This window comes from Trichomycterus rosablanca, chromosome 16 (assembly GCF_030014385.1).
Source record: "Trichomycterus rosablanca isolate fTriRos1 chromosome 16, fTriRos1.hap1, whole genome shotgun sequence".
NCBI classification, from domain to species: domain Eukaryota; kingdom Metazoa; phylum Chordata; class Actinopteri; order Siluriformes; family Trichomycteridae; genus Trichomycterus; species Trichomycterus rosablanca.
This window is the reverse complement of record NC_086003.1, coordinates 3,189,765-3,216,015: the sequence shown is the minus strand read 5'-3', so window position 1 is coordinate 3,216,015 and position 26,251 is coordinate 3,189,765. Positions and strand designations below refer to the sequence as shown.

General features: G+C 39.7%; 1 protein-coding gene across 4 annotated transcripts in view; it reads right to left on the bottom strand.

Moving 5' to 3' along the window:
• Positions 1 to 12,347: 12,347 nt before the first annotated feature.
• The window catches only part of vav2 (vav 2 guanine nucleotide exchange factor), a 166,490-nt gene continuing 152,586 nt past the window's right edge, over positions 12,348 to 26,251 (bottom strand). The window contains exons 13-29 of one of the 4 annotated variants that reach the window (XM_063011111.1): positions 24,414 to 24,499; positions 23,496 to 23,628; positions 23,138 to 23,152; positions 22,757 to 22,866; positions 22,564 to 22,665; positions 20,496 to 20,584; positions 20,367 to 20,380; positions 19,309 to 19,330; positions 18,878 to 19,005; positions 18,251 to 18,322; positions 18,076 to 18,137; positions 17,634 to 17,750; positions 17,464 to 17,551; positions 17,249 to 17,372; positions 15,506 to 15,592; positions 15,048 to 15,202; positions 12,348 to 14,012 (exon numbers count right to left, since the gene is read on the bottom strand). In XM_063011111.1, coding sequence (XP_062867181.1) covers positions 13,965 to 14,012; positions 15,048 to 15,202; positions 15,506 to 15,592; positions 17,249 to 17,372; positions 17,464 to 17,551; positions 17,634 to 17,750; positions 18,076 to 18,137; positions 18,251 to 18,322; positions 18,878 to 19,005; positions 19,309 to 19,330; positions 20,367 to 20,380; positions 20,496 to 20,584; positions 22,564 to 22,665; positions 22,757 to 22,866; positions 23,138 to 23,152; positions 23,496 to 23,628; positions 24,414 to 24,499 — 1,452 coding nt within the window. In that variant the 3' untranslated portion in view covers positions 12,348 to 13,964. The remainder of the gene's footprint in view (positions 14,013 to 15,047; positions 15,203 to 15,505; positions 15,593 to 17,248; positions 17,373 to 17,463; positions 17,552 to 17,633; positions 17,751 to 18,075; positions 18,138 to 18,250; positions 18,323 to 18,877; positions 19,006 to 19,308; positions 19,331 to 20,366; positions 20,381 to 20,495; positions 20,585 to 22,563; positions 22,666 to 22,756; positions 22,867 to 23,137; positions 23,153 to 23,495; positions 23,629 to 24,413; positions 24,500 to 26,251) is intronic. The other 3 variants (XM_063011113.1, XM_063011112.1, XM_063011115.1) reach the window with 3 other exon arrangements.

The following is a 26,251-nucleotide window of genomic DNA, read 5'->3' as shown; positions in this document are numbered from 1 at the left end:
ACACACTGGTTTATTTCCTGATAAGCCTCAGATGAGATGCAAATGGGGAGAGATGATATTTGTTTATTGGTTCCATGGGCTGTTTAAATAAGCCAGCAGTCCCTGCACACTCTTGTTTGATATTAAAATGCATTAGTCACACACTTGTAAGCACTACAGGGGAGAAGCGATTGAAACCCTGTACGTCTGTTTCATTATTAGCACACTATTGATTAGTAGTTGTTTTGCTGCAGGTGCGCTGGCCCAGTAAACTGTGTGGGTTGATTGCAGCTCTAGTGGGCACGACTGGACCAGGGGAAGAGATCGCTGTGAAGAGATGACGAGAGTCTCTTTAGCTTTATATAAACCACTTAAAGCAGAGGGCTAATGTATCAAAGAGCTCAGACATCAGAGACCTCTCCAAGTGGCCCATGCTGAGACTGCATGCTGTTTTGGGTTTTAAGTGTCTTACATGAAACCCCAATTACACAGGCAACCAGTCTATGTCCGCTTCTCTGAGCCTGGAAGAGCTTGTTTCATGAAACAAGGATTCAGATATTATCTCATAATTAGTCTGGAATCAAAATAAATGGTCACCACTAGTAATGGCTAATTAACTTCAATTTCCAAAATGTTCCAGTCCCTCACAGAACAGATCTGATGTTATATCCGTTCAATCCACATCAGCTTCATAAGTCTAAAAATGCTTCTCAAACTTATTTAATAACAATTTTAGCTGATTGGAATGTTATATGCTTCCATCATGTGCTTCCATAGAAAAATAAATAGTGAATTAATATTTATTTAGTCATGTGAGCTTAGCTTGTGCTGCTGGTACTGGCAGTGCCAGAGTTTGTGAGCTGGGCTTACAAATACAGAAGGTGCATGTCGTTACATGAACCCTCATAATGGAGGAAACAGCTCAGTGCACCCATTAGTGCTGGTCCCAGGCCAAGAAAAAGAAGGACTGCATCAGGAAGTGCACCCAGCATAAAACTCAACTCTTAATGGGAGCAGCTAAAATGAATTATTATCAATTAATGTTCATTCATATTATAATTAGTAACATTGGTCAAAAACTTATTGATTCATCGTTATAACTGATATATTTTGATTAGTCACAGGTCTTGAACAAATGCTGGAAACAATGACTACAGGCTGAGAATAAACCCTGGAGAGGACATCACACACAATCTTATTATTTTCTTATATCCTTTATTCACACCTAGGGTCTGTGTGCAACATTGTGTGCATACATTACTGCAGTTTTGTATTATTGAAATGGTCAAAATATAATAATACTGGGAGGAATAAGAACCACCACACTCACAGGTAAACAGGTAATGTCAGTTTCCCAACACTGCCTGTGTTTTTACTCCTAGCTAAACACTTTCTACAGTTGAAAATGCTTTAAATGTCAAGCGTCGAGCAAAGAGAAATCGATAGTGCTCCGAGTTTTGTGTTGTTATTTTATTGTAAAAACATTATGACACAGTGGAATGAAGTTACAGCGCAGACACAACAAAATCGACTGAGTTTTGTATATCGTAACAGCGCACTCCTGATGTTTGGTGGACATATTAAGCTAGCTAACACTGCTAAGCAGCTTTTAGTGCTAGTGTTTGTTGATTTACGGTAAGAGTGTACATGTTTTTTTTTTTTTTTTACATTGATTTCATCTACATGTACGACATTTAGCAGACGTTCATCCAAAGCTACTTACAATTGTGACTGAATACAATGAAATCAGTTGACGGTTAAGGGCCTTACTCAAGAAATCAACAGTGGCACCTTGGTGGTGGTGGGGCTTAATCCAGAGACTTTCTGATCAATAGTCTGGTACCTTAACCGATAAGCTTCCACTGCCCAAAACAGGCTAAAAAGTGCTTGTTTTTACCATCTATAACATCTGCTGTTGGTTCCATCTCCTATTGTTGCTGCCACATGAATCCATAGGTGGCAACTGAAGATAATCCTGATGATGATCCTGAAGACAATACACATAATTCTGCTCTGATACATCTGGCAATAGTAACATAATGGATTTTATTCGGAAGCAGTGTGGACTGGAGTGGATTGCTTATGCTACACTCCTGCTACACACGTTGCATCTTTGTATTTAAAGTAATGCAAAGACAAGATTCTACGGTTGCCACTTTGTTCACCTTAAACAAGGTGTGTGTGTGTGTGTGCTAAAGCTCAAGTGGTTAGGAGGTACTTCTGCTCACTGTTTTGTTGTGTGTTCACTGATGCTAGCACTGGCACCGTCTCCTGGCTTGAGGGCACCTTGCAAGCCTTAAAGAGGATCAGAAAGAGGACCAGAAGGAGAACAGCGACCAGTACATTACAGACTATAGCGACAACCGCTGCAGTAGAAAGTCCTACACCGTTTTCAGCAGACTCCATGTTCAGAGAAGCAAAATAAGCCCTGCAGTCCCAGGTCAGGATGGGTCATACAGAGTCACGTCAGTGAGGTTCACAACGATCTGAATCGTGGTTTGTCTCTGCCGTCTGTTACCGTCTTCTTAGAATTCTTGTTCTTCAACAAAAATAAGACGTGTCCTAGTTTTCTGGCTTCGCAGATGTTCATGCCTTACTTGTCTCAAGCCCAGCGAAGATGTTTAAAAGAATCTTCGAAATATTTATGCTAATGCACTAATGCGTCTGGTCCATGTGGATGGCTTGACAGGTGGTAGCTAGAAGTTGGGTACAGATTGCTGAACACAACCAACAAAAAAGATAAATCTCCTGTTTAAGCCACTTTAAGCCAAGTTCTTGATTAATGTGGGATGATGGCTCACATTTGCATTCCATAGAACTTGATGCTCCTCATTAAAATCCTTCAAATGTCTTCAAGCTCTTTTCTCCCTGTAAAATAAAGCAACTATAAGCAAAGCAAGCACAGACTTCTCAAACTGCAAAGTTAACTCAGTGAAATAACAAACTGTTCCTACATTCAGCTCTGAGTCACAGCCCCGAATGTTGCCCAACTGCAGATCAGCTGCATCCTAAACCTGATGTAGCAGGTAGATGGAACACAGCTGTCGAAACCTCCTGTACAGCTCTGAACATTCATGTGTTCAGCTTATCTGGATGAGTTTCACACAAATGTTCCTGTTTTGCATTGTGCAAATAGCTATGCCTAGTACTATTTATTCCCTAACAATAAACAAATACATTGGCATTGTGAAATGAGTCCTTCCTACAAAGTGCAGAGAAAATCTGATCTAGAAGGCACGACTCAGTCAGTATATGGGATACTGATGCACAAGATTTGATGAATCTCTGTAACAATATGACACCGCAGCAAAACAGTGCCATTAATCCTTTATTACAATCCTTTATTGCAGTCCTTTATTAATAATATATTTTAAAGGGGTGGACAAAACATAAATGTAACATTACACTATATGTAATATTTAACTTTTAACTTTTAAAAACATGTTTTATTTTTTTTAAAGAAATGTTTTAATTTAATTTATTAGTTTTTAAATATTACATTTCTCACTCAGTTTTTTCCACCGAGGGCGGCACGGTGGGTAGGACTGTTGCCTCACAGCAAGAAGGTCCTGGGCTCAATCCCCAGGCGGGGTGGTCCTGGTCCTTTCTGGGTGGAGTTGCATGTTCTCCCCGTGTCTGCATGGGTTTCCTCCGGGACCTACGGTTTCCTCCCACAGTCCAAAAACATGCAGTCAGGTTAATTGAAGACACTGAATGGCCCTATAGGTGAATGGGTGTGTACATGTGTGTGTGTGTGTGTCTGCCTTGCGATGAACTGGCGCCCCGTCCAGGGTGTTACTGTGTGCCTTGCGCCCATTGAAAAGCTGGGATAGGCTCCAGCACTCCCCTGCGACCCTGACTGGATAAGTGAGTTTTTTCTACTGACTGATATGATTTGTAATGAAATATTTTTTAACTCAAGGAAAAATGCAAAATAGAAGCCTCAGTGTTTATCAGTGTCTCAGACTTTGGAACCCAACTGCATGTATGAAGCATCATTTAATCTATTTGTCTAATATAGTAGATATCTTTAGATTTCTTTAGATATATAAAAATACATCAAGAATTAATATATGGTGGGTAATAACGTGCACTATTAAATACTTTCATTAATTACTAATGAAATCAAGTGCTATACTGTATTGCCAAAAGAAAGTGCACCCTTGTTAACTGTTTTGTTTTGTCTCTGTACAGTAACACCTCACTGAGAACTTTATATTTACATTTATGGACCTGATTAACATAAAAAACAATACATTAGGTTTTAAAGAGCCGACTCCATATTGTTGTCATGTTGTTTTTTCTACTAGTGAGAAGCCAACTTGAACAGAGCGAAATGAAAATGCTCGGAGCATAAAGGGCAGCTGCATGCTGAGCAGTCAGTGTGTCCCTAAAGATCAGCTCCTCCTCCACACACAATTCTGTATTTGAATGGACTACACACACAATGTTATGTTAAATCTATCAGATGCACACAGACTATGAATGTTTTGTGGTCATATGTGCCACCGACCACTTGAAATCCGATTATCTGAGATACTCAGGTGTAAACGGGGAACCTTAAGACTTAAGATTACTCTTCTCTATCTAATGTGTTTCTGAACTTTTAGCTGCTATTTTGGGGTCTTTAGCCTCACATTCTAAATGTCAACGGTCTTTTAGATGATAATCTATTACAGCTCGTAAAAACGGGCAGTGTGAACCTATAAGAACTGATTTCTATGAAAGCACATCTGCTCATACACTCACCTCATTTCCAGCAGGTCCCACTGCGCTGAAAGCAGAGCCACTCGTGCACGCTCCGGCAGCTAAATCACAAATAGAAGACTGTCTAAAAGAAGGAGAGAGTGCAGATTAGAGCAAAGTAGCATGCGGCCTGTTCCGCCTAGATTAAATCCACCCCCGTTTGGGGAGACTGGGAAGGGAAGTGATAGTGATGGACCCCTCCTGCAGTGAAGCAATGTGTATGTGTGTGCTGGTGCACCTGAACACTCTTTTTTCAACAAGGTCTGCTGAATAAAAACGAAATCGAAAATCGAGAGCTCAGGCTCAATAAAAAGCAATATGCTTTAAGCCTGGCCATATGTCACACACACCTTTGAAAAAGCAGAAATAATATAAATTGGTTGCGAAGGCTGTTGCTCAGTGGGTGAGCAGATTTTGGATTGCAATGACAACAATAAGGAAGCACTATAGATGAGTATTTCGTGCACTAGGACCTTTAGAATAACTTTCAGCATGTTTTTTTTAGGTGGAAGAAGGATTAGAACCAGATCATAAATCATAGTTCCAGGAACCTTTTAACTTCTTGCTGAATGCAGGTTGTTTTTTTGCTGAGCTCAAACCAAAATGTTCAAACAAAATGACCAACCAAAAATTCAGCACCTGATAATGCCATCCACGCTGGGAGCCTGAGAAAACCCTGCTCAACCTGCTCTGTGGGTTGGAGGGCTGGCAAACAATACCAGCAAATGATGGTAATCTGTGAGTTTACTTTACAAATATAGGGGATTATATTATAGTGCACCCCCTTTATTTTAAGGGAGTAATTTTAAGGGAGTTTTTTCTTGCCACTGTCGCTCAACAGGGGTTTTTGGTCTGTCGGTCCTGGATTTTGTAAAGTTGCTTTGAGACAATGTTTATTATAATGTTTAATCGCTATACAAATAAATCTGATTTTATTTAGCTGCTCTTTAATGTTGCAGAAGATGCAATGTCTAGAAGAAAGCACATGGTTGGTGTTGGAATTGCATAGAGGTGCCACACCTCAGCAACACTGAATCTAAAGACTTGGGTTTGATTGATTATGAGCCATTTTGCATTGCCGTCCTGTGTCATTATCATTTTCATACTCTGGTTTTCTAGCACCTTCCAAAATATGCAAAAGGTGGGTTGGCTACTCTAAAATGCCCGTGTGTGAATGAATGCTCGATCCTGTGTTGCCCTGCATTAGACTGGCTCTGTCCAGGAAACTATTCCTGCCTTGCTCCCAGTTTTTTTGAATGGCAGCCTTCTAATTCCTTCTTAGTGATTATGACTAAAACAGCTGGTGACTCTTCTGCTCACTAAAAAGTAAATTTAACATTAGTCCAGACTGTTACCTGATGTTGAAATGAAATTTGTTCATGCAGATATAATCCAACAACCAGCAAAAACTAGATCTTTTATCAATTTTAGGCTGCTGGAACATGGATGACACTGTTTAAGTGTACATATAAAATATGTCAGGAAAAATTTTGATCTCCATAATTTATGTGGCTGATGTCCAACATCTGGACCTCAGCACTTGACTGAAGTTTGCTGCTGATAATTTAAAAAAAAAAAGCAGTATACAACACTTGACCGAGAGAGAATCTGGAAAAGCCAATCCACCTTATGCATGATTTAAAAGAAAACTGAAGTACTCTTAAAATCCTCACATGACAAAGAAAACATGCAAAACTCTTGAAAGTGACCAAAGGTGAGGACAGAAGCTACGTCCCCAGGATTCATGCTGCTGTGTGGCACCACCATGCTGCCCCGACACCACATTAGAAATAATAAACACACAAAGGACGGTACAGATCATCAGCTGTGTGTTAAATGCTGCAGAAAAAATAAGAAAGGCCAAGCTGCTCTCTCCTCAGAAAGATATACAAGAAGGAGGACAGTGTTTTACACAGTGTGTAATTATATATGTTCTATGAGGAGGTTTGAGCTGTGTTTTACAGCAACACACAATGACTAGACCATGTGCTGTTTCTCTTTCTGTATGCTGAAGGACATCCAGGCTGCACATCAGCCTACAGCTCAGACATCTGAAGTGAGAACTGAAGCAGAACTGTGCTGGGTTATTTCTGGTCCTTGCTTTGAATGCTGGTGTCTGCTGTAATAAACCTTTTGCTCCACCAGTTACGACTTAAACATTGGTCATGTTGCCTAAAGTGTTCGTCATATATATTAATAAAGCCTTTAATACAACTTTAAGCCACATTAAACAACATAATGGCTGGTTGCATAGTTCCCATCATGGTGCTTTTATTGTTGTTAGTCTTAACTTAAGGAATGTCGCCCACAGGAATCTAGCTCCAGTGTAAATGCACACACTAATATGACAATCAGAAACTGTCATAGGAAGCATCACTAAGATCACAGGAAATAAACTGTGTGGATTAGGACGACTTCTCCTCCCTACACTCAGTTTGTGATACAGCATGCTGATTCAGGCGTGAGTCAATGTCCTTTTTTTGAGGCCAGTTTGTTTATTTGAGGTCATTTCCACTGCAATAATTGGTGGGAGTTAATGTGATATAGTGCGCACACACACACAATTTGCAAAATATCCTCCTGGCACTTTAATCTTGTGGAATAGGAAATTTGTTACCAGTCATCATGAGGGAAACACACACATCACCACCCACTTCTGTTCAGAAAGGAAATTACAAACGTCTAGTAAGATAAGGCATTTTCTCTGCAGCAATTCATGAGAAAAACACTGAGATTAAAAAACCCTGCAATAGGTTCACTATTGAACTTTTACTAGTGCACAGTTGCTTTTATGGAAACTCCACACAGAAACCCAGGACCTTTTTGCTGTGAGGCAACAGTGCTACCCACCGAGCCACCATACCGCCCCGTGCTGACAAGCAGCAGGATTAAGGGGTTTAGATAAAGACTTCTATTAACTTGCTGTTTAAAGCACAAAGTGTAGAAAATCCTGCTGAATCATTTCGCTTTCTGGTTAAAGGTCATGTTCTTTCTAAATCCCAGAGTCCTTTGTTATTATTTCAGACAGAACTATTGGCCTTCAGCATTTAGATTATAGGTTACTGAGGAACAAAAGCATGAGATCCAGGCTGCTTGCAGCAAAGGTTGCTGAAACATTACCAGCTGAATTCGGTCAAAGAGAAAAGCAACTGTTTCCAAACAAATCCAGATTGCTGTCTTCATGGCTCTGACCTTCATTATGAAATTTTAGCCGTCAGTGCCAGACGAGAGTGGCAGTTTACAGCCAGGAATATGCAGCTGCCATGCTGCAACTCATAATGAACCGATGTATCTTCTGTATAAAGTCTTTACCTATTAGACACTCCACCACATGAACACTGAGCTGGCTAATAATTACATGACTTAATACCATCTGCATAAAGTTTACAACAATAGCTATGAACTCAGTTTTACCTCAGCCAAAAACTTTAATGGTCTGAAACAGCAGGAACAGAAACTCTTATTACACTCATCAGGGAGACCATTAGCATTTGTGACTTTACTGGCATAAAGAGCCACTAAAAGTGCGAGAGGGGAGAGACTCAGAGAGAGAATTTGCCCAAAAGCTCAGATGATAATTAAAAACATAAAAAGTCTAAATGCCAGACTGGATCAATAATCCCCCCAAAAAGTCTCCTGATAGTCTTTAACCAGCTGTTACTTCACTGATCCAAACTGCTAATCAGCAGCAGCATATCAAGGATACGAGGAACAAAATAATGAAATTTAATTCTACTTTCACCATCATTGTGGTGTTTAATGCTAATGAGGCATCATTTAATCACATCAATTCACCTTAGTTAATGAATATGTACCACAGTGGAAGATCAACACAGCAAGTCAATCATTGATTACCATTCATACCATCCATTATGACTATAAAATGTTTTGATAGATCTGTAAATGTAAAGCTGAGTGTTTCTAGTCAAGTCATTTAACTTTATGTTAAATCTGGTGTGCTGTGAAGACTCGAGTCTTCCTTCAAGTCTTAAGTTCTTAATGCATTCCTAAGTGGGGGGGAGCACTTAAACATGAAATACAATTTACTTGCAGCATTGTTTGAGTAGAGTTTATTGGTTTAGGTTGGGTGAGTTAAACTCTATCCCAAAAGCACATTAGGAGTTCATCTTGGTGCATCGTACACATCACTTATCCGTGGATGAGAGGGCACCAGGATGGACTGTAGGACAAACCACCGCACAAAGTACAAAAGCTTAAGGACCTGCTGTCTAGGCAGGTCAGAGCTTTGGACAGCACAGTAGCCAGATAGTCCTAATGTTTTGGCTCACCACTGTGTGTATATCTATGAGGGACATGCTTGCTAACAACATACACCTCATCCATTATGAGGTGTTTTGATAGATCTGTAAAGCCCAGTGTTACTAGTCAAGCCACTTAACTTTATGTTGAATCTGGTGTCCTGTGAGGACTAGAGTCTTCCTTTAAGTCTTACGTCAAGTTCTGAGTGCATTCGTAACTGAGGGTGACACTCAAAAATATATTACAATTTACCTGCAGCATTGTTTGAGTAGTGTTTATTGGTTAGGGTTGGGTTGGTTAAAATCTATTACAAAAGCATCTTAGGAGTTCATCTTGGTGCATCGTACACATCACTTATCCGTGGAAGAGAGGGCACCAGGATGGACTGTAGGATGGGCTGATGGTCTTGTTTAGTCCATGTCTAGGCGGGTCAGTTTTTGACAGCACAGTATAGGCAGATGGTCCTAATGTTTTGCCTTACCAATGTGCGTATATCTATGAGGAACATGCTTCCTAACAACATGCACTTAAAATTGAATTCGGAACCAAGTGGAACTCCAACCAGGGGATGTAAGGCTGATTTAGAGAGTCTCTACTTCTCTAAGTAGATGTGAATACGTCCTTGAAGTGCTGATTCTTTCTCTTTGTAGATGAATCTGTCCTCCAGGTGCTGATTTTGTGACCTGCAGCTCATCCATCACTAATGATCCAACATTAGAGCAGTTTGATGAATGACTCCACAGAGCTGCTGGAAAAGCCGCAGTGATGCTCTCAGTTACATTTGCTCTTCTAATAACGCGTGTATAAAGCTTTAAAACAAAGCACAGTAAAACTAAACTGGTACCAGCCTAAATGTTCTCATGTTATTGCTTAAGATCGACTCATAGGTGTGAAGAATAAAAGTAAAATACCTGCTAACTTTGATGAGATGTGGAAGTAGGGGGATCCATCACCGGTGCTCTCCTCCTCAGGTAGAACTCCTGATAATCACAATCCTACACAAGCAGCGTATCGATTCAATACGGAACAATAACCGATATAAACCCGCTGCTAGCATCATAACATGTTCATTTATCTACATCGTGGTCTGCACGCTTCCCTACTAAATAACATGCCACTGTACTACGCCATTCAAGTGTTCCGACGTCGTCATAGTGATTAGTGATCCACTAAAGAATCGATTCTTCCTAGAATGACTCTAAAAGCGTGTCGACTTGCATCCACGAACGAACAGAATCGATTCTTTTCTGAACGACTCCACAAGCGAATTCACCACGAACGAATCTAAAGTTCGTCTCAGTCCAATACTGAGTGCTTTTTCCTGGTCAGGTCCGCGGTGGGTCTGGTGTAAATCTGGAACACTGAACGCAAAACAGGAATACATTATAATTACACAGTTACGCCTTCACTCACACATTGGAGCGAAGTACAGCAAACAATCCACCTTCTGCATGTTTTTGGTTGGAAAAAACCCATGCAGAGACAAGAAGAACATGCCAAGCCCCTCACAGTTTGGTAAATTTCCTAGTAGATGTTAAGATCACAAAAAAAATCACTAAACTGTGCTGAAATCTGGACACATTAACAAACCACTAAATACTTGATTCTACATATTAGTATTCTGAATATTTTAAACAGTTTGTAAACATATGCTCTAGACTTGCTTAAAAGCCTCTAACTAGCAGAATATTATTACAATTTACAATTTATACTACATTGTAAACAAAACAAAGATGTAAAATGACCCTAATTATTCATGTTAGGTACCATATATATTTATAAACCTTTATAAATAATAATAAACCTTTTTGGATAAATATAAATAAAAGTTTTAGTTGGTCTTAAATTTATTGCATAGACTATAAATGATCAATTCGACATACAGTTAAAGTCAAATACACTAATAAGGAACAGGTATGTCTTCTGGCAGTCTTGGAATTTCCACTTATTTCTTAATTTCTGGAACTGGATGGTGAAAACGTACTTCTCAATAGATAAGATCAATAGATAAGAAAATCTGGGTTTATAAACACACAGCATAAAAATATTAATTTGGTGGTGTTTTTAAATGTCATGTATCATTGAGTCATGGTCCTCTAAATACTAAAACCAACCAACTACAGCACGTTATAGAGCTCATACATACTAATTTACTGTGTTTATATTTACTTTGTAGAATACTGAACTGCCCTAACATGACCTTTACTGAGCTCTTGTAAACATATATATAACACCCTAATAACCTTAATATTTCATTATCCAGGATCCTTTGTGTCCACAGCTGGATGAAGTAAACACGATTTGTAGAACTTTTGTTCAGTTCTCTATTTCAGCTACAACTATTGTAATGGACAATTACTGCATTACTGCAAATCTCTGGCAGCTGATCAATGCTGATGTTCAAGGTTAATGTTTATTATTCTGTTTGCACAGTATGATGATGAATGACTTGTCCAAAACAAATAGCATCGGAACATACTGGGAGATTATTATTCTAAACCTGGATGAGTGTCTGTTTATCTACAATGTTCAGGTGCAGAATGAAATCTAATCTGCATTCATGAAACTGTTACTGACTTCACAAACACAGAACAGAGAAAAATAAAGAGCGACTTTACTGAGAGATGTGGAGTTGTAGCGCCTCCAAGTGGCAACAGACATTAATTACAGTTTTAAAACTGCGATCGATAGATAGATAGATAGATAGATGATAGATAGATAGATGATAGATAGATGATAGATAGATGATAGATAGATGATAGATAGATAGATGATAGATAGATAGATAGATAGATGATAGATAGATAGATAGATGATAGATAGATAGATTTTGTAGCAATATTTTGGCAAATTGTCAGATCCCCCTCAATCTTTTAATTAATAAAATTAACAAAATGTACTGTTCTATTCAGCTGCTACAAAAATGCTGCGATATTAATCGCAGAGGTTTACATAATTTTCCACTATCCAAGTCAGGGTTCCGGCAGGTCTGGGTGTAACAAACAAAAGACTAAACACAAGGCAGTAATACCTGGGTAAAAGAAGCCGCCAATCCATCACAGGGCTTCGGTCAGCCCACCTCAGACATGGTCAATCATGTCTGTGTAGATGCCCAGTGACCACAGGAAAAAACAGTATTCAGTGTATAAAGTTTAGGAGTAATGAATGCAGAGATTATTTCCCACTATCACCTGCAATACAGACAGAACACTCAACAAATCATATAATGTATAAACCATGACTGACTGAGCTCAAATGTAATCAAATATTCCATAATAAAGCATTTATAATCTGATTATACATATTTACAAAAAAGCCAACACAAATTGCTGATTGTATGAAGTATGTAAATACAAAACACGTAAACAAAAGAAGAAATATTTATTTCATGATAGATCTCAGTTTGGAAATAATCAACAATTCAAAAAAAATGACACAATTTCATTTTCTCTGGATCACTGACAGGAGCTGTAATATCTATGATAAGCACATGCAATGGCTTTCTGTCCACAGAAATGAACGAACATTTTCCTCTCCTCTGCTACGGCCTGAGGCTCCCCAGTTAATGTTCATGAGACATTAATTGTTGTCCATTAATTTCTCAGCTTCTCTGATAGTGTCAGACTTGGTTAATGGAACACAGCAACACATGGAATGTTTCAGTAGGTGAGATGAGTGAATATCAGTGCAGCTTTGGAGGAGGTGACGGATATTATTTAGTACTGGCAGGCTTCGGGACGCCCCTGGCGAAGAGTAAGAAATGACAAGACTCCAGTAGATGCTTGAGGTCGAGGAGCTCAGGAGACATGGCTTAGATTCTGTTAGGTCCATATAAACGTCACATGATCTCCTGATGTGAGAACTTGGCTTTTTTCATGCATCTTTTCGGGTTAGTGATGTCCCACAGAATAAAGTGCACTTGATGGCTAAGGTTCAGATAAAGCAGGGCTCTCAGTTCATAGAATCCCACAGATTAAAATAGACCAGTGCAGCACCATCAGTCAACAAATCAAACAAGGCAAGATACTGATACAATAAGGGGGTGTTAGACGTGATTAGAAACCTGATCGAAATGTGTTTGGCATTGTAAAATGTTATGTAATCAATACATGAAGGAATATCATTTAGGTTTGTTGAATCTTGCGTTTTCCATACAGTTCTGGTGCCAGTTCTGCCTGTAACTCAGGTCCACATACAACAACATACTGTTTTTGATGGTATTAAACTAAGTGAACTAAGTGATCACTGTGCCAATGTCATTATTATTTCCAGTGCACCAGGTGGCAATCCTCCATCCAGTTTGAGGTTGATTTTTTTCTGATTACAGCCACATACTGACATCCCTGGCACCTCCTGGCAAGGAGCCGGCTGCTTTTTTAATATATCCCAGGGTCAGTGAGCACCTATAGAAGTGATTAAAAGCAGGGACTGCACTTGAAAGGCACCTTCACTGAAGAACGTTGTGTTTTGTTTGCATGTATGTACAGAAACGATTAGCACATCTCCACCACCACTCCAGTCAGCCCACAAGGCTTTAACATAGGCAATGACAACTAAGGCAAGTTCTCTCTGTAAAGAAAATGCAAAGTGCATCTTTTCCTTAATCATTCTTAACAATAAATTTAAACATATTTTTTATCATAGATACTTCTCTGGAATAAATTATCTATACACCCGCCCGCGCACCTCACCTTCTTCCATTGGCCATACAAATCTTTATAGATCTTTATATCTTTACAAACTGCAACATCAGCAGCGGTCCAGTTATCATCACAGGGATCACACAAACATGTTCCAAATAAGAATAATAATACAAACAAAGATTTGTACTTGACGGTCGTACAAATATTCACTGAAGAATCAGCTTTCAGCAAATAAATATATTCCACAAGGTGTTTCCACAGAAACCAAACAAATCTTCGCCCGGGGTGAAGGGCAGTAGAAGGATCTGATAAGAGAGAGAAGATAAAACCCAAGCTTCACTGCACACCTTCCTCGTCAACGTACGTCGAAGGGAACCAGCCGATCTAAGGGTAGAAACACGACACAAACTTAACACCGAACAGATCACCAAACAACATGTAAATCTGAGATTAAATCTGTCACTGATCTTATAAAATGACACAAAAAGATAAATTTAGTAGCACTGTTGGTTATTCTTTAATATTTACTTTTAGTTAGTTAGTTAGTTAGTCAGTATGTCTTCTGGGTTTTTTTTAATGCAGGCAGCTTTAACCTGACCCATCACAAGCCTGATCTTGTTTTTCCCACCCACAAACAGTGGAAGTCAGAGGTTTACAAACACTTGACATGATCATGAAATGATGGGAAAGAAAACCTTTCTGTATTTTCATTATTTAGCAAACACGTTCATCCAAAGCAGCTTACAAGTGTGACAGAATACAACCAGAGCAACTTATAATAAATAAACAGTGGCAACTTGGCGGTGGTGTGGTATGAACCAGCAACCTTTTGAGTAATAGCCCAGAATCCTAACCGCTGTCCATAAAAATATACCTACAGCAAAGTGGGCGCTTTGGGGTGGCTGTGGTAAATTGCGCTAGACCACTAATGCTGGGATCCAAGGTTTGAATCCCCAGTGATGCTCTCAGCCATTTAGGTGCCAACATCGCCACCTTGTGCTAGGAGGAAATTTCCCTGGGTGTTCAGATGTAATCCAGGAACCACAAAAAAACAAGCTGTCTTTAAATTAATGGCTGCTGCAAGAGAGACAGTAGCTTCTGACCAGCAAATCTGTTTTTAAGCCTGTGAAAATGTAAGCACTATTTGATGTAGGACAGAGTCAACCAGTAAATATATAATTACTAAAATAAAATAACTAATTACAATTAGAATTATTATATCCTCAGTATTATGATGCTATCAGCCAATCAACATGTCTTGACAGTGTAAGTAACTTTTTGCATTAGATCAGATAATCAGATAAATCAAAGATAAGATGAAATCCAAACCTTGTGTAGTGCAGATGGCATAAAGTCTGGTTACATACATTGTATTCCCTGGGACTTTAACCACAGGATCTTTTCCACATGTGATCTTACCCTGCCGTTAGCCTCTCCTTTCCACCAGCCCTGGTCTCCTCCGATTTTGCTGTAGATCTTGACGATATCGCCCTCTCTCAAAGAGAGCTCCCTCATGTCTCGAGCAGCAAAGTTATATCTGGCCACTGCTGTGCTGACCACCCGCGGGGTGAAAACTGCACAGACCCACAACAATCAATCAGCAAATGTATCTGAGGCAGAACCCACTGCACAGGACTCAGTGATTTATGAGAATGAGAATAGACTGCACCAGAAACATTATTTTAACACAGTCTTGAGATGTTATCATGCATCACATGCACCACAGCGGGAGATCATTCGGTTATAAGTCAGGGAGCAGGTGGTCAGGAGGTAGCAGACAGATTAAAATGGTCAAATGTATGAATGGCTTCTATAGTGAGAGTGAAGAGAGCGAGAGGTCATGAAGAACAGTGTGAAGGAGTGATGGTAGGTTGTACCTGACCAGAAGGGAGCAGAGCTCTGAGAGGAAAAGTTGAGGCCTTGAGGACTGAGGAAGGAGAAGTTGTAGGAAGCACTGGAGGCTGCTAGGTAACATCAGGAGGAGATAAAAACAGCAGCACAGAAAAGCTCAGCCAAGAGAAGGATATTCGTAACAGATAACCGTACACATCCTGTATCAATGCACGTCTGTGCTAACAGAACCAGCAGAGAGCTTCTCCTCTAGTAGCTTTTTAATCAAATTGGACTTTATTACTAAAAACGTTTTTGTCACTATCACAGAAACTCAAACATCCCGATGAAGTAGCGATTAAAACACAAAGCTCTGCAGGACTGTTCGCTTCACTGATTCGTCACATTACGGCTGACTTCATAGAGCGAAAAGTGACTCAGCAAAGTCAGTGCATCACTAGATGAATACTGAAACATACTTTTGCTCCGGAATATCAAAATACCATTTTTATAATGCACTTTAACCCAGCCAAAATATAAAACTATAAAAGTATAAACCAGAATGCTGTGGTTAGATTTTTACAGGCTGTTTACATAGCAAACCAGCATGTGTTAGCTAACCATTAAGATGTCTATGAGGTGCGGTTCTAAATGCAGTACAGCTGCTCTGTTCTCAACTGAGACATGCTTAACATCACTGTTATTGTAACAGGGTCACAATCCCCTGCATCACATAAACAATAATTCGCTCCAGGTGGAAAGTTTCCTATATGTTACAGCTTCTCTCTTTGCCAGCTCATTCTGTGACAATACTGTATGCAAAACTGTTAAATAAAAACAAAACCCATTTGCAGGTGTGAGGATCATGCCTCGCTCTCTCCCTAGCGAGTTATTGCTATTTTATTGTCAATCAAGAGGGATTGACGGAAAATATGCTATACCTCCGTGCCCCATCTGCTAGCCAAAGTAGGCAGTGCAGAGGGACACGCAGAGGGACACCCACTACTAATATGGGTGAGCTACTGAACCCTATTCCACAGCAAACCTATTACAGTTATAATGGACTTTATACATTTTACCATGATCAATACTAGAACCCAAAAACCTCTACCCTATAAGAGACAGTCCATAAGTGCCATAAAGGTTTGCTGTATAAACTGAACTATGTGAACATTCACATTTACACATCCACAAATGAGCTCATACTCTTGTTCACATTTTAATTGGATGATAACTGGTACATCTAAGTAATACCATTTTACAGTGTTTATTTACTCTCTCACACCTGGCTATGGTACAGATCCTATCACATTGGACACGAGCGCAGATCTTTTATAGCAGCCCTCTCCCCATTAACTCCATCAACAGCAGACTTGCTCATTTCACAGCCATGTGTTTCTATTAAGGCCAGTTAGGCATGACTGGAAGCAAAACAAAGGCAGCGTGGCGGGCTTGTGGCCAGAGGGTGTGAGGAACCATTTATAATAGACCTGCTGCATCTGTTTAACAGAGCTTATTGAGTCTGCAGGGGTGAAACCTCTCTAGCAACCAGAAGCCAGAAGCAAAGGGGCGGCTCCCGGGCTTAGAAGTCATAAGCTGATTGACAGTGGGATAGGAAGGGGCGTGGCATGCAGCGTGTGGGGGGCATGACCAGCTGCTGGACTGGGAGCTGATTCTTTGGACGGAAACAGAAAGAAGCGCAGTGCCATAAATAAACGGACGAGAAGCCAGGCCGGGAGAAACGAAAGGAAAGAGAGAGAGAGAGAGAGAGACAGGTGTGTGGCGTTTACCTGGGGAGCGAGTGCTCGCGCGGGAGTTCGCTCGCTCTCTGGACTTGTATGAATATCGTAGCGTTGTGTCCAGAAGTTTAAAGCTCTCCTTGAGTGAGTGGGACTGATAATACTCCACCAACTCCTGTTGAAACAGAAGCACAGACACGGATCATCTGTACTGAATAATTCCTGCTGGACGTTATTACAGTGGACATGATGAATTGAACTCTTACCAGGAGGCTTTCGAACTTCTTTGCCTCTGTGATGTGAATCCAGTTGTCTTTTTCTATGACTTTTATGTGCTTTACTTCATCATTAAACCTGCAGAAGAGGCAGAAAAGCAGTTTAAAGTAAAATTATTGCACTTTATTTGAACAGTATAGAATCATTGACTAGGTCTCACTTTATGCTGATGGCAAAACGTTCTGCTTCTGCAGTTCGCTCTCTGATTAGGTACGTGCCGCTACTGTGAGATTTGAGCAGATTATCAGCCTGCTGCCTCTCCATGTTCCCTGCAAACCTGTAGAATACATACACACACACACACACACACAATATTCAGCTTACTAATATTGCAGCTATTGCAAAAAGGTCAGTGCAAAGACAAATGTCATGATGTGCATTGCATATGGTTTAACATAATCAATCATCCACATCGATTTCACCCGTAAGTGCATTGCAGTTCTTTCTGATGTATTTTAGTTAGGTCAAATGTCCTGTAGTTTTCTGATTACAAATTTTGCCCTGCATGTGAATCAGCAAAGCATGCGACTGGGCCAACCAATAAAAAAATCAATACTGTTTCAATTGGAAAACAATACTGGGCAAAAAAGGAATTATAATACCAGGGGTAGACATTGTAATCCGGCTCTCTGGAGATCTGACGGCTAGAAAAACACTGAGAAGGCTGCAGAGAGAAAGGTAACAGAGAGTCAGATAGAGAAATGGAAAGACACATATTCACATATTTTTTATTTAACAGTAAAAGTCTTTCTGGTTTTCTCTGATTGGTTGACTTACCTTGGGGTCTAGACATGGCTTTACACTGGAGCTGGGGAAGTAGCCGATTTTCAGCGTCTGAATGAGCTTTCCCTGACAAACACATAGACAGTGATAATAGGGATTAAGAATCAATTTATTATGCATCTGGATTGGGTCTGGAGTTTTTAAATGATATCATTCATTGCACTGTACTCAGCAAACAGCTCCATAACAGCTTCTCAGTGGTCATCATCTTCCTCCTGAGATTTTCAGTAGTTCTCTGATGTACGTGTTCTTAATAGTCTAAATGCGTCTTTTATTCTCTTTCTTTAATGTCCAGGAGTCAAATTCATATACTGGCCAGACCAAGGCTTTCATAAATCGTATCTTGGTGATTGTGCTAACTGACTTGTTTCTTCCATATCATTGTCAATTTAGGTAAGTACCATTTCGGCATCTAACAACATATTTGTTGCTGATTTGTAACAGGTCTAAATCAGTTTTATCCCACATTGATCAGTGATCATGTTCGTTTAGATACAGATAAGATACCACAACTCAAAACAATCAGGCATGAAAAGACCTTCATGATATTCTTAGTAACCACAACACAACTACATTGTGTATATGCAGGAAATGCAATACAGGACAAATTTCTCAGCTCACCTCCCACCACGACGTATCTGGGTCTCCTTTGAGAAGCTCAATGACATCACCTGTCTGGAAGGACAGAGGGGTTTTGCCTGGTGGTGCTGGAGTGCCATGGTAGTTCCTGATAGCCACCATCTTTGGACCTAAAGCAAGGGGGACTAATAAGATTCTGTAACAAACACTTTACCTGCTACATCAGTTCCTGTATCCACTACCTTTAAGCTACAGAATTCTTATACATTGGTTCAAGCATCCGGTCAGTGAAAGGCTTTTATACCTGTTTGTCTAAAAACTGTGTGTGGTCACTAGATGGAAGCATTGAGCTAAAGCAAAACATCAGTAGACTAGAAGAGAGCTTTAAAAAGTGTGTGCATTGACGTTTCAAAATGTTTTATAATATGTTGTACATGCGTAGGAGCACCAGAGCTGAGGGGCCACATCCCTACCTGACTGTGGAAGTCCAGGTTCCTAAAATACACAAAAAGACAGTTTACATTAATAATGAATTAACTTGAAATCTGTTTTGCAGACATTTGACTAAATTTACTAAATTATACATTTTGTGACCAAAAAAGGTGGTTTTAGTACAGATGAACTCCAGTGGTCTGTATAGAGATCAGTAAACTCCAATCCAACTAAATGTCGATTGCGAACCAGGTCTTCTTGCCTAACATTACTGCCTGAACTCATTAAATCTCTACTGATTAATCGGCATGGATTCCAACAGACACATCCCATTAACTTGTGGAGCACCTTCCCAAAACAGTGAAGACCACGTTCTTTTAGCCATGTAGTTTATCTGTGCACAAAGGTCAGAACTGCACCCAAGAACTCCTCCAACAAACTAACTGGAATTCACACCTGGGTACGTATTTCTTTTCAGCTAAGCACAAGTGTAAATGAGTGGTGTTGGGAGATGCTACTAAAACCTTGAATGGAAATGGGTTTTACGGTCAGATGAGACACACACCCAATATGGGTTTGGTCTAAAAAGAAGGCTGGTTCTACAAAAAAACCTTTTAAGTATGGTTTAAAATCTATATATACTGTATATATATATATATATATATATATATATATATATATATATATATATATATATACATATAGAGGCTCTGGGAGCATTTAGTACACATGGCATTGGGGACAAACCCACACAAACTGGTTCAATAAGCACAAATCGACTTTTGCTGTGGTCGTGCTAATCCTCCAACCGAAACCCCTCAATAAATCTGTGGTGTGAGCAAAAGAGAAAGAACTAAACAGTAGGATAATCTGTAAAGAGTCTGATTTAATGTGTTCTAATCCTATAAAGCAATACAGAAAAACTCAGTGCTGTTATGTTGACAAAAGAAGCTGTACAGAGTCCTAAAGCCGAAATGTCAATCCGATTTTTAATACAGTTATTGGTGATTTCCTTCTCTGATAAATGCTGACCCTGACCAGTGCAAATTCACCCACTTACATTTAGAGAACTGCATAAAAATAAGACCTCAGAACTCACCGAATCATGAGGACCTGAAAAGACAAAAAAAGATAAAATGGGAGATACGATTAGCACATGGTTGATAGTTTTATTTCAAGCAGACATTCAGATCGCTCATTAACGCTGTGATCTCCATGCGGAACTCACTTATTTTACAGATGGTGATGACCTCCAGGCACTCTTTATGGGCACCAGTCCCACAGCGTGAACAGTAGTAACCCTGATAGAAGATCCCCCTGCAGCAATGTGAGGGAGCAAGAGAGAAGTGAGAGAATAAGAGAGAGAATATGATAGAGAAAGCATTAGAACAATACGTGACTGTGCTAACTGAAGCATCTATAAGTGTAGCTGGCTTGTGTCCAATCAAATCTCTGATCAGTGTCCAAGAAATAATGCCACATTTTTACGAGTGACCACTGATCCATGATGGATCTGATGGAGTGACTTCCACAGCGCTTTATTACGATGTTCAGACCTACTCAACCTGCAAAGCAGTGTTAAGAAAATCTTGTATGTCTGACTGTTATTTAAATAAAAAAACGTAAAAAACTGGTGTTTTACCTGCATTTATATCATAATTTAAAAGATTCACTTCTGAATAGAGATTTTCAGACTTTGTGGAGTTGTTTTTTATTTTATTTTGAAAATTCAGATGAACCAATTCACCATGATTACAGTAATGTTATATATACAGGACCAGACTGGACCAGTCAGATATTAAGCACGTATTGGGAAGGAGAATTTAGCTTGGTAAAGTCTGATCAGGGTCCTATTAACATCTTTTTGTGTTAAATTGATATTGTGCTCAAATAAAGTCTCTTTAATGGCATATAATAAGCTCCAATATATTTCTGTTATTGATCATGGCTCCTAAATCATCTGAGAAATGTCTGTTAGCAGCAGGAAACCATAAATATGTGTAAAATAGATACAAAATTAAATGTAATATAATGAACTTGCTTCTAAACGTACACTGTTTTCTGCAGTATTTAATTATATGACATGCTAATTTTAATATATATTTCAATAGTGAATCTAAATGTTAAAGGCACTGTATACAAAAGTCTGTCTGACGCTCTCACGACCAACTCCAAATTATTTTTGTGTTGAGACCAACCAGCTGAGAACCACTGACCTCAAAGAGCAACATAACTTCATCAAATTATCACTCAGTAAATACTAATTAACTGGTTATTTATTACTGGTTCATTATCATGGTCATTTCATTTTATTTCCTGCATTTAGCAGACGCTTTTTATTCAAGGCGACTTACAATACTGTGACAGTATACTGTCCAAGCAAATGAGGGTTAAGGGCCTTTTCTCAAGGGCCCAACAGTGGCAACCCGGCAGTGGTGGGGCTTGAACCAGTGACCTTTTGATTACTAGTCAAGTAAACTTAACTATTAGGCTGAAACTGCCCTCAGGGTCATGGTGAAACCATTCTGGAGATGATTATAGATATTATATGTATTATTAGCCAGAATGAGAGTTGATTCTTATGGGCTGTAGAGAATTAATTTTAGGTCAGGGCAGAATTGTTACTTTACTGTAAATGATTCAGTGAAACCCGTCTAGTGATGAAAGATTTCAGTATAGCACTCATACACTGGAATTTTGTTATGAGTATGGTTACTTCTGATGTGTCTGTCTGGTTTCCTGTGTGCACATATAACTGCTTTCATTTAAAATAATCATGGTATGTACCTATACAAAACTGAGAATGGACATTGCGCAATTGCAGCTGGCAGTGGTGAGGCTTGAACCCTTGACCTACTGATTCATTGTCTAGTAAGACACTTAAGAACCAAGCCACTGCTGTTAACATTGACAGAAACCACATATGCCACAAAGGCAAAAATAGATAGTGTGTTTTTACTGGCTGAGGATCTAGCTGCTGGTCTGAATGCCAGTGAATGTGGTACAATTATCAACAGAACACAGAAATGTTTGGACAATTGTAAATTATTCCCTGTCTCTGTGCAGGAGGCATCAACTATCCAGTAGAGGCCGTAATTAAAGCAGTGCTTAGGAGTCTGAAAACATGCCATAGTTTTTCTCCACCTTATTTGTGTATGGATTAAAATGTTGACCAACATGGTAATGAATCTGCTCCACCAGACCCACTGAATAAAGCTGCTAATAACATTTCAGACCAGGTTTTGGCTGTTAATTAATTGGCTGTTAGTGTGTGTGGGGTGTACGTGGGTCCTCACCTCAGGAGCATCTTACAGGCTCTGCAGTTGGTGTTCTTCTCAAATGTGTGCATCTGAAAATCATGCTGATTGGCTGTGGCTCTCTCTGGCTTGATGTTTGACCTAGAGTAAGACTTTCAGTAAGAATTTCTGCTGCTGGCTGCATCAAAGTGAGTCATGTCATTACAGTATTAGTATAAAAATGCATACTGACATGGCCATCTCGAACTGCTCCATCCACTTTCGTTTCGTGTCCTCTGTCTTACAAAAGAACTGAAAGCCCTGCTTGCCTTTCAGATGAATCAGGTAGAAGCCGTAGGACCACTGGAGAGGGTCGGGTAAAAGAAACAGAATATGAGAAGGAAGAGGAAAGTTTGCCATTGATTTTATCTAGCAATAAAAACAAAACAAAAACCGGAAGGAAGAAATTCTGAATGTGTCGTAAAGTAAAGTAATCCCTGTCTGACAACTTAAAGAGCCGGCGGAGCTCACAGGATCACAGAATACAAATCAAGAGAAACAATCACAGTCGCTGATCCATACATAAATCACAGAACAGCTACAAGAACATGAGCAGAGGGTTGATTCAGCTTACCATTTTTCCACTGGCCTGGTAGGCATGCAACGAGAACAGCAGACAGTGAGAGAGAGAGAGAGAGAGAGAGAGAGAAACCCAGTTACACATGCAGTCTTGTATACATGCACCAATCAGATGTTAGATTTGACCATTTAAACTGATCATTGACGCTCCAGATGATTAAGAATCCCAGTGCATTACTTCAGATTCCAAGCACCATGCTGTACGTTCAGGAACAAGATTCCTAAAGCACAATGCATCAGCACTACACATTCAGTACAGGATGCATTATATGCTGAAACCCATTCGACCCATTTCGTAGCATTTTCATGTGTGGCTGTAAGTAAACGAGTAGCTCGGGTTCGGTTTTATTTACCTTTTTCATGTCTCTGTTATTTGTGGGGTCGTCTGACATCTTGTAAGACTGTAGCTCGATGATCTCTTTCAGCTCGTAGTTGTAGTTTTTCCTCTTGCACACAATCACCACCTTATCGAACAGGAAGATATACCTGGAGCAGATGGCACAGGTTCTATATTTATTTATTTAGTTATTAGGATTGTAACGTTATGTTTTACACACGTGGTTACATTCATGACAGAACAGGTAGTTACTGGTTACACAAGATTTATCAGTTCAAGTCTTTAATGTCTCCAGTTCACCTCACTTGCACGTCTTTGTACCGTGGGAGGAAACCCACCCAGACACAGGGACTACTGACCGCTCCACCTGTGAATCAAACCCAGGACCTTCTAGCTGTGAGGCAACAGTGCTACCCACCAAGCCACTATACCGCTCGCACAGGTTACATGTGATGTGTTTTCTGGTCGTTAGGATTTTAAACAACACATTTGCCACAACTTATAAGCAGACTAACTCAAGAGCTGGTCCTGTCTTTAAGATTCAAGGCACTCTGTGTGAGGTTTTAATACTCTTCTAGTATAAGTATTGGTTCTGGATACCAGAGTCAGCCTTTTTAAGAACAAACAAGTTTCCCACCAGAACAAGAAAAACATTATGAACATGCAAACTAAGCAACATATGAGCCGTGAGTGGACAGAAAAACACTGAGTACTGCCTGATGGTCTGTCTACACACACTGTTTTGATATGTTAAAAAGATAAACATAAAACTAAATGCATTAGCAGCAACCACAAAAAGACAACCTGCTGTTTTCTGCTACAACAGCAACAGTTAAGCAACAGGCGATACTTTGACCACAGAGCCAATACACAGAGTAAAAACAGTAAGAACAAAAGAGACCTTTTATAATCTGAAACTTCTTCTGAAGCTCACCTGTCCTGTTTGGTCCGGTTGACTATAGAACAGACTTTTAGCTCTCCATCTATTTTTGGCCTCCCATATTCCTCCAATTTCACCTGCTATAGAGAACACACAGAAACAAGCTGTTTCATAGACTGCTAGACTGTTCCTTTACAACAAATATAACAAGTACCTGGACACGCCAAGAGCATCGCATGTTTGTTTGTTTGTTCGATTCTTAACGCCATGTCAGCTGCTAAGGCTCTTATCCCGGCTGAATAAAAGGTTCCATTTTTAAAAAGTCAATGTGGGGGTCGATATGTTTCTTTATAGGAATTCATGAAAAGACTTTATATGGATTCAGGTGTTGTTTGAGTCACTGTGAGGGTGTAATTGATTTTAAAATTAAGTTTAATTGATCTTAGACAATCACATGAGTGAGAATAAACTGCATGTGCAAGTTTTAATGTTTTGGGAGAAACCCGTCTTGATTAAATCATGACATATACGCACTGCAGTATTTATTCTAAAATCTTCAATTTAAAGGAGCAACTTGGATCTCAGTGTCCTGACTGATGTACACAAGAGTCTGAGTTTCTGAACCTCTCGCTCTCTCTGGCGTCTCCCTGCTTATTCTTATGCAGCACGTTCACATACATTAACAAAGCACTCGGCTTCTCACTAAACACTTCCTGCTAACACATGATCCAATGATTTAATTTCAGTGTAAAATAGAATTTAAGTCTGTCATCTCAGCACTTAAGGCCAGGAGCTGGAAATGATTTATTACCGCAAACAGTCGCAGCAGATGATGCAGCTGCAGGTAAGTGCATGGTACAAAGTAAGCACTGGAGAACTTCTACTACACACCACACTATACTAAATACTGTGACTGGCACACATTAAGGTTAGTCAATGATCGAGGAGGAGGCTTGGACACCACAAAATTAGGAGACAAACAGAAATCTGGCTTAAATGCATCATGTAACTTGTTTGCATCAAGTAACTTTTTTTTTATTAAAAAAAGCAACGGTCAAGTAAGTAAGTAGAGAAAACATAGTCCAAGCCAAGTGTCCTTGTAATGTTGTGAATCACTATAAAAATCCCAAAATATTTGTTTGAATTTTCAATTTGATAGGTCATGTTACCCCAGACTGCTACAAACTTGGATACTACAAACTTATGTATCAGTAAGATTCCATTACCGTTTTAGACTGTCATGTTTGTGTGTTTTGGGGTATTGTTTTTTTTCCCTTCTTGTCATGTTTAATTAAAATGATTTCATGCACTGTAGCCTATAATTACATTTGCTAATGAAATGATGATGGAAAGTATTAAAGTGTGACTACATGCACCATATAATTTATTTAGGGCTCAAATTTTTGTTTTTAACACATTTGTACGATTTTTTATTTCTTGTGAATTTTAAGGATGACATGCATCTTTTTTTAATGCATTTTCCTCACGATTTAGCGTACTTAATTTGTCTTCCGCTGCTGAGGGATACCCGATTGCATCCGAGGAGAGCACGTCGCTGTACACGCCTCCTCTAACACATGCACAGCCCTCCTCTTCTCGCCCCTGCCTTCTGCACAGGCGTCTCTTCCGCCAATCAGGGTCCTTACACAGCGTATGAAGATCCCACCCACCCACTCATAATCCGGTCATCCTGCCCTAGCAGATACGGTGGCCAATTAGGATCCGCTGCAGGTACTGACAATTATGCCTGCCCAGCGACCGGTGGCAAAGCCGAGTTTTGAACTGAGGAGTTCAGAATCTCGGCGCTGGTGTGCTAGTGGATTATCCCGCTGCACCACCTAGGCACTGACATGCATCTTTGAAGACAGCCACAAAAGCTTCCGATATAATTG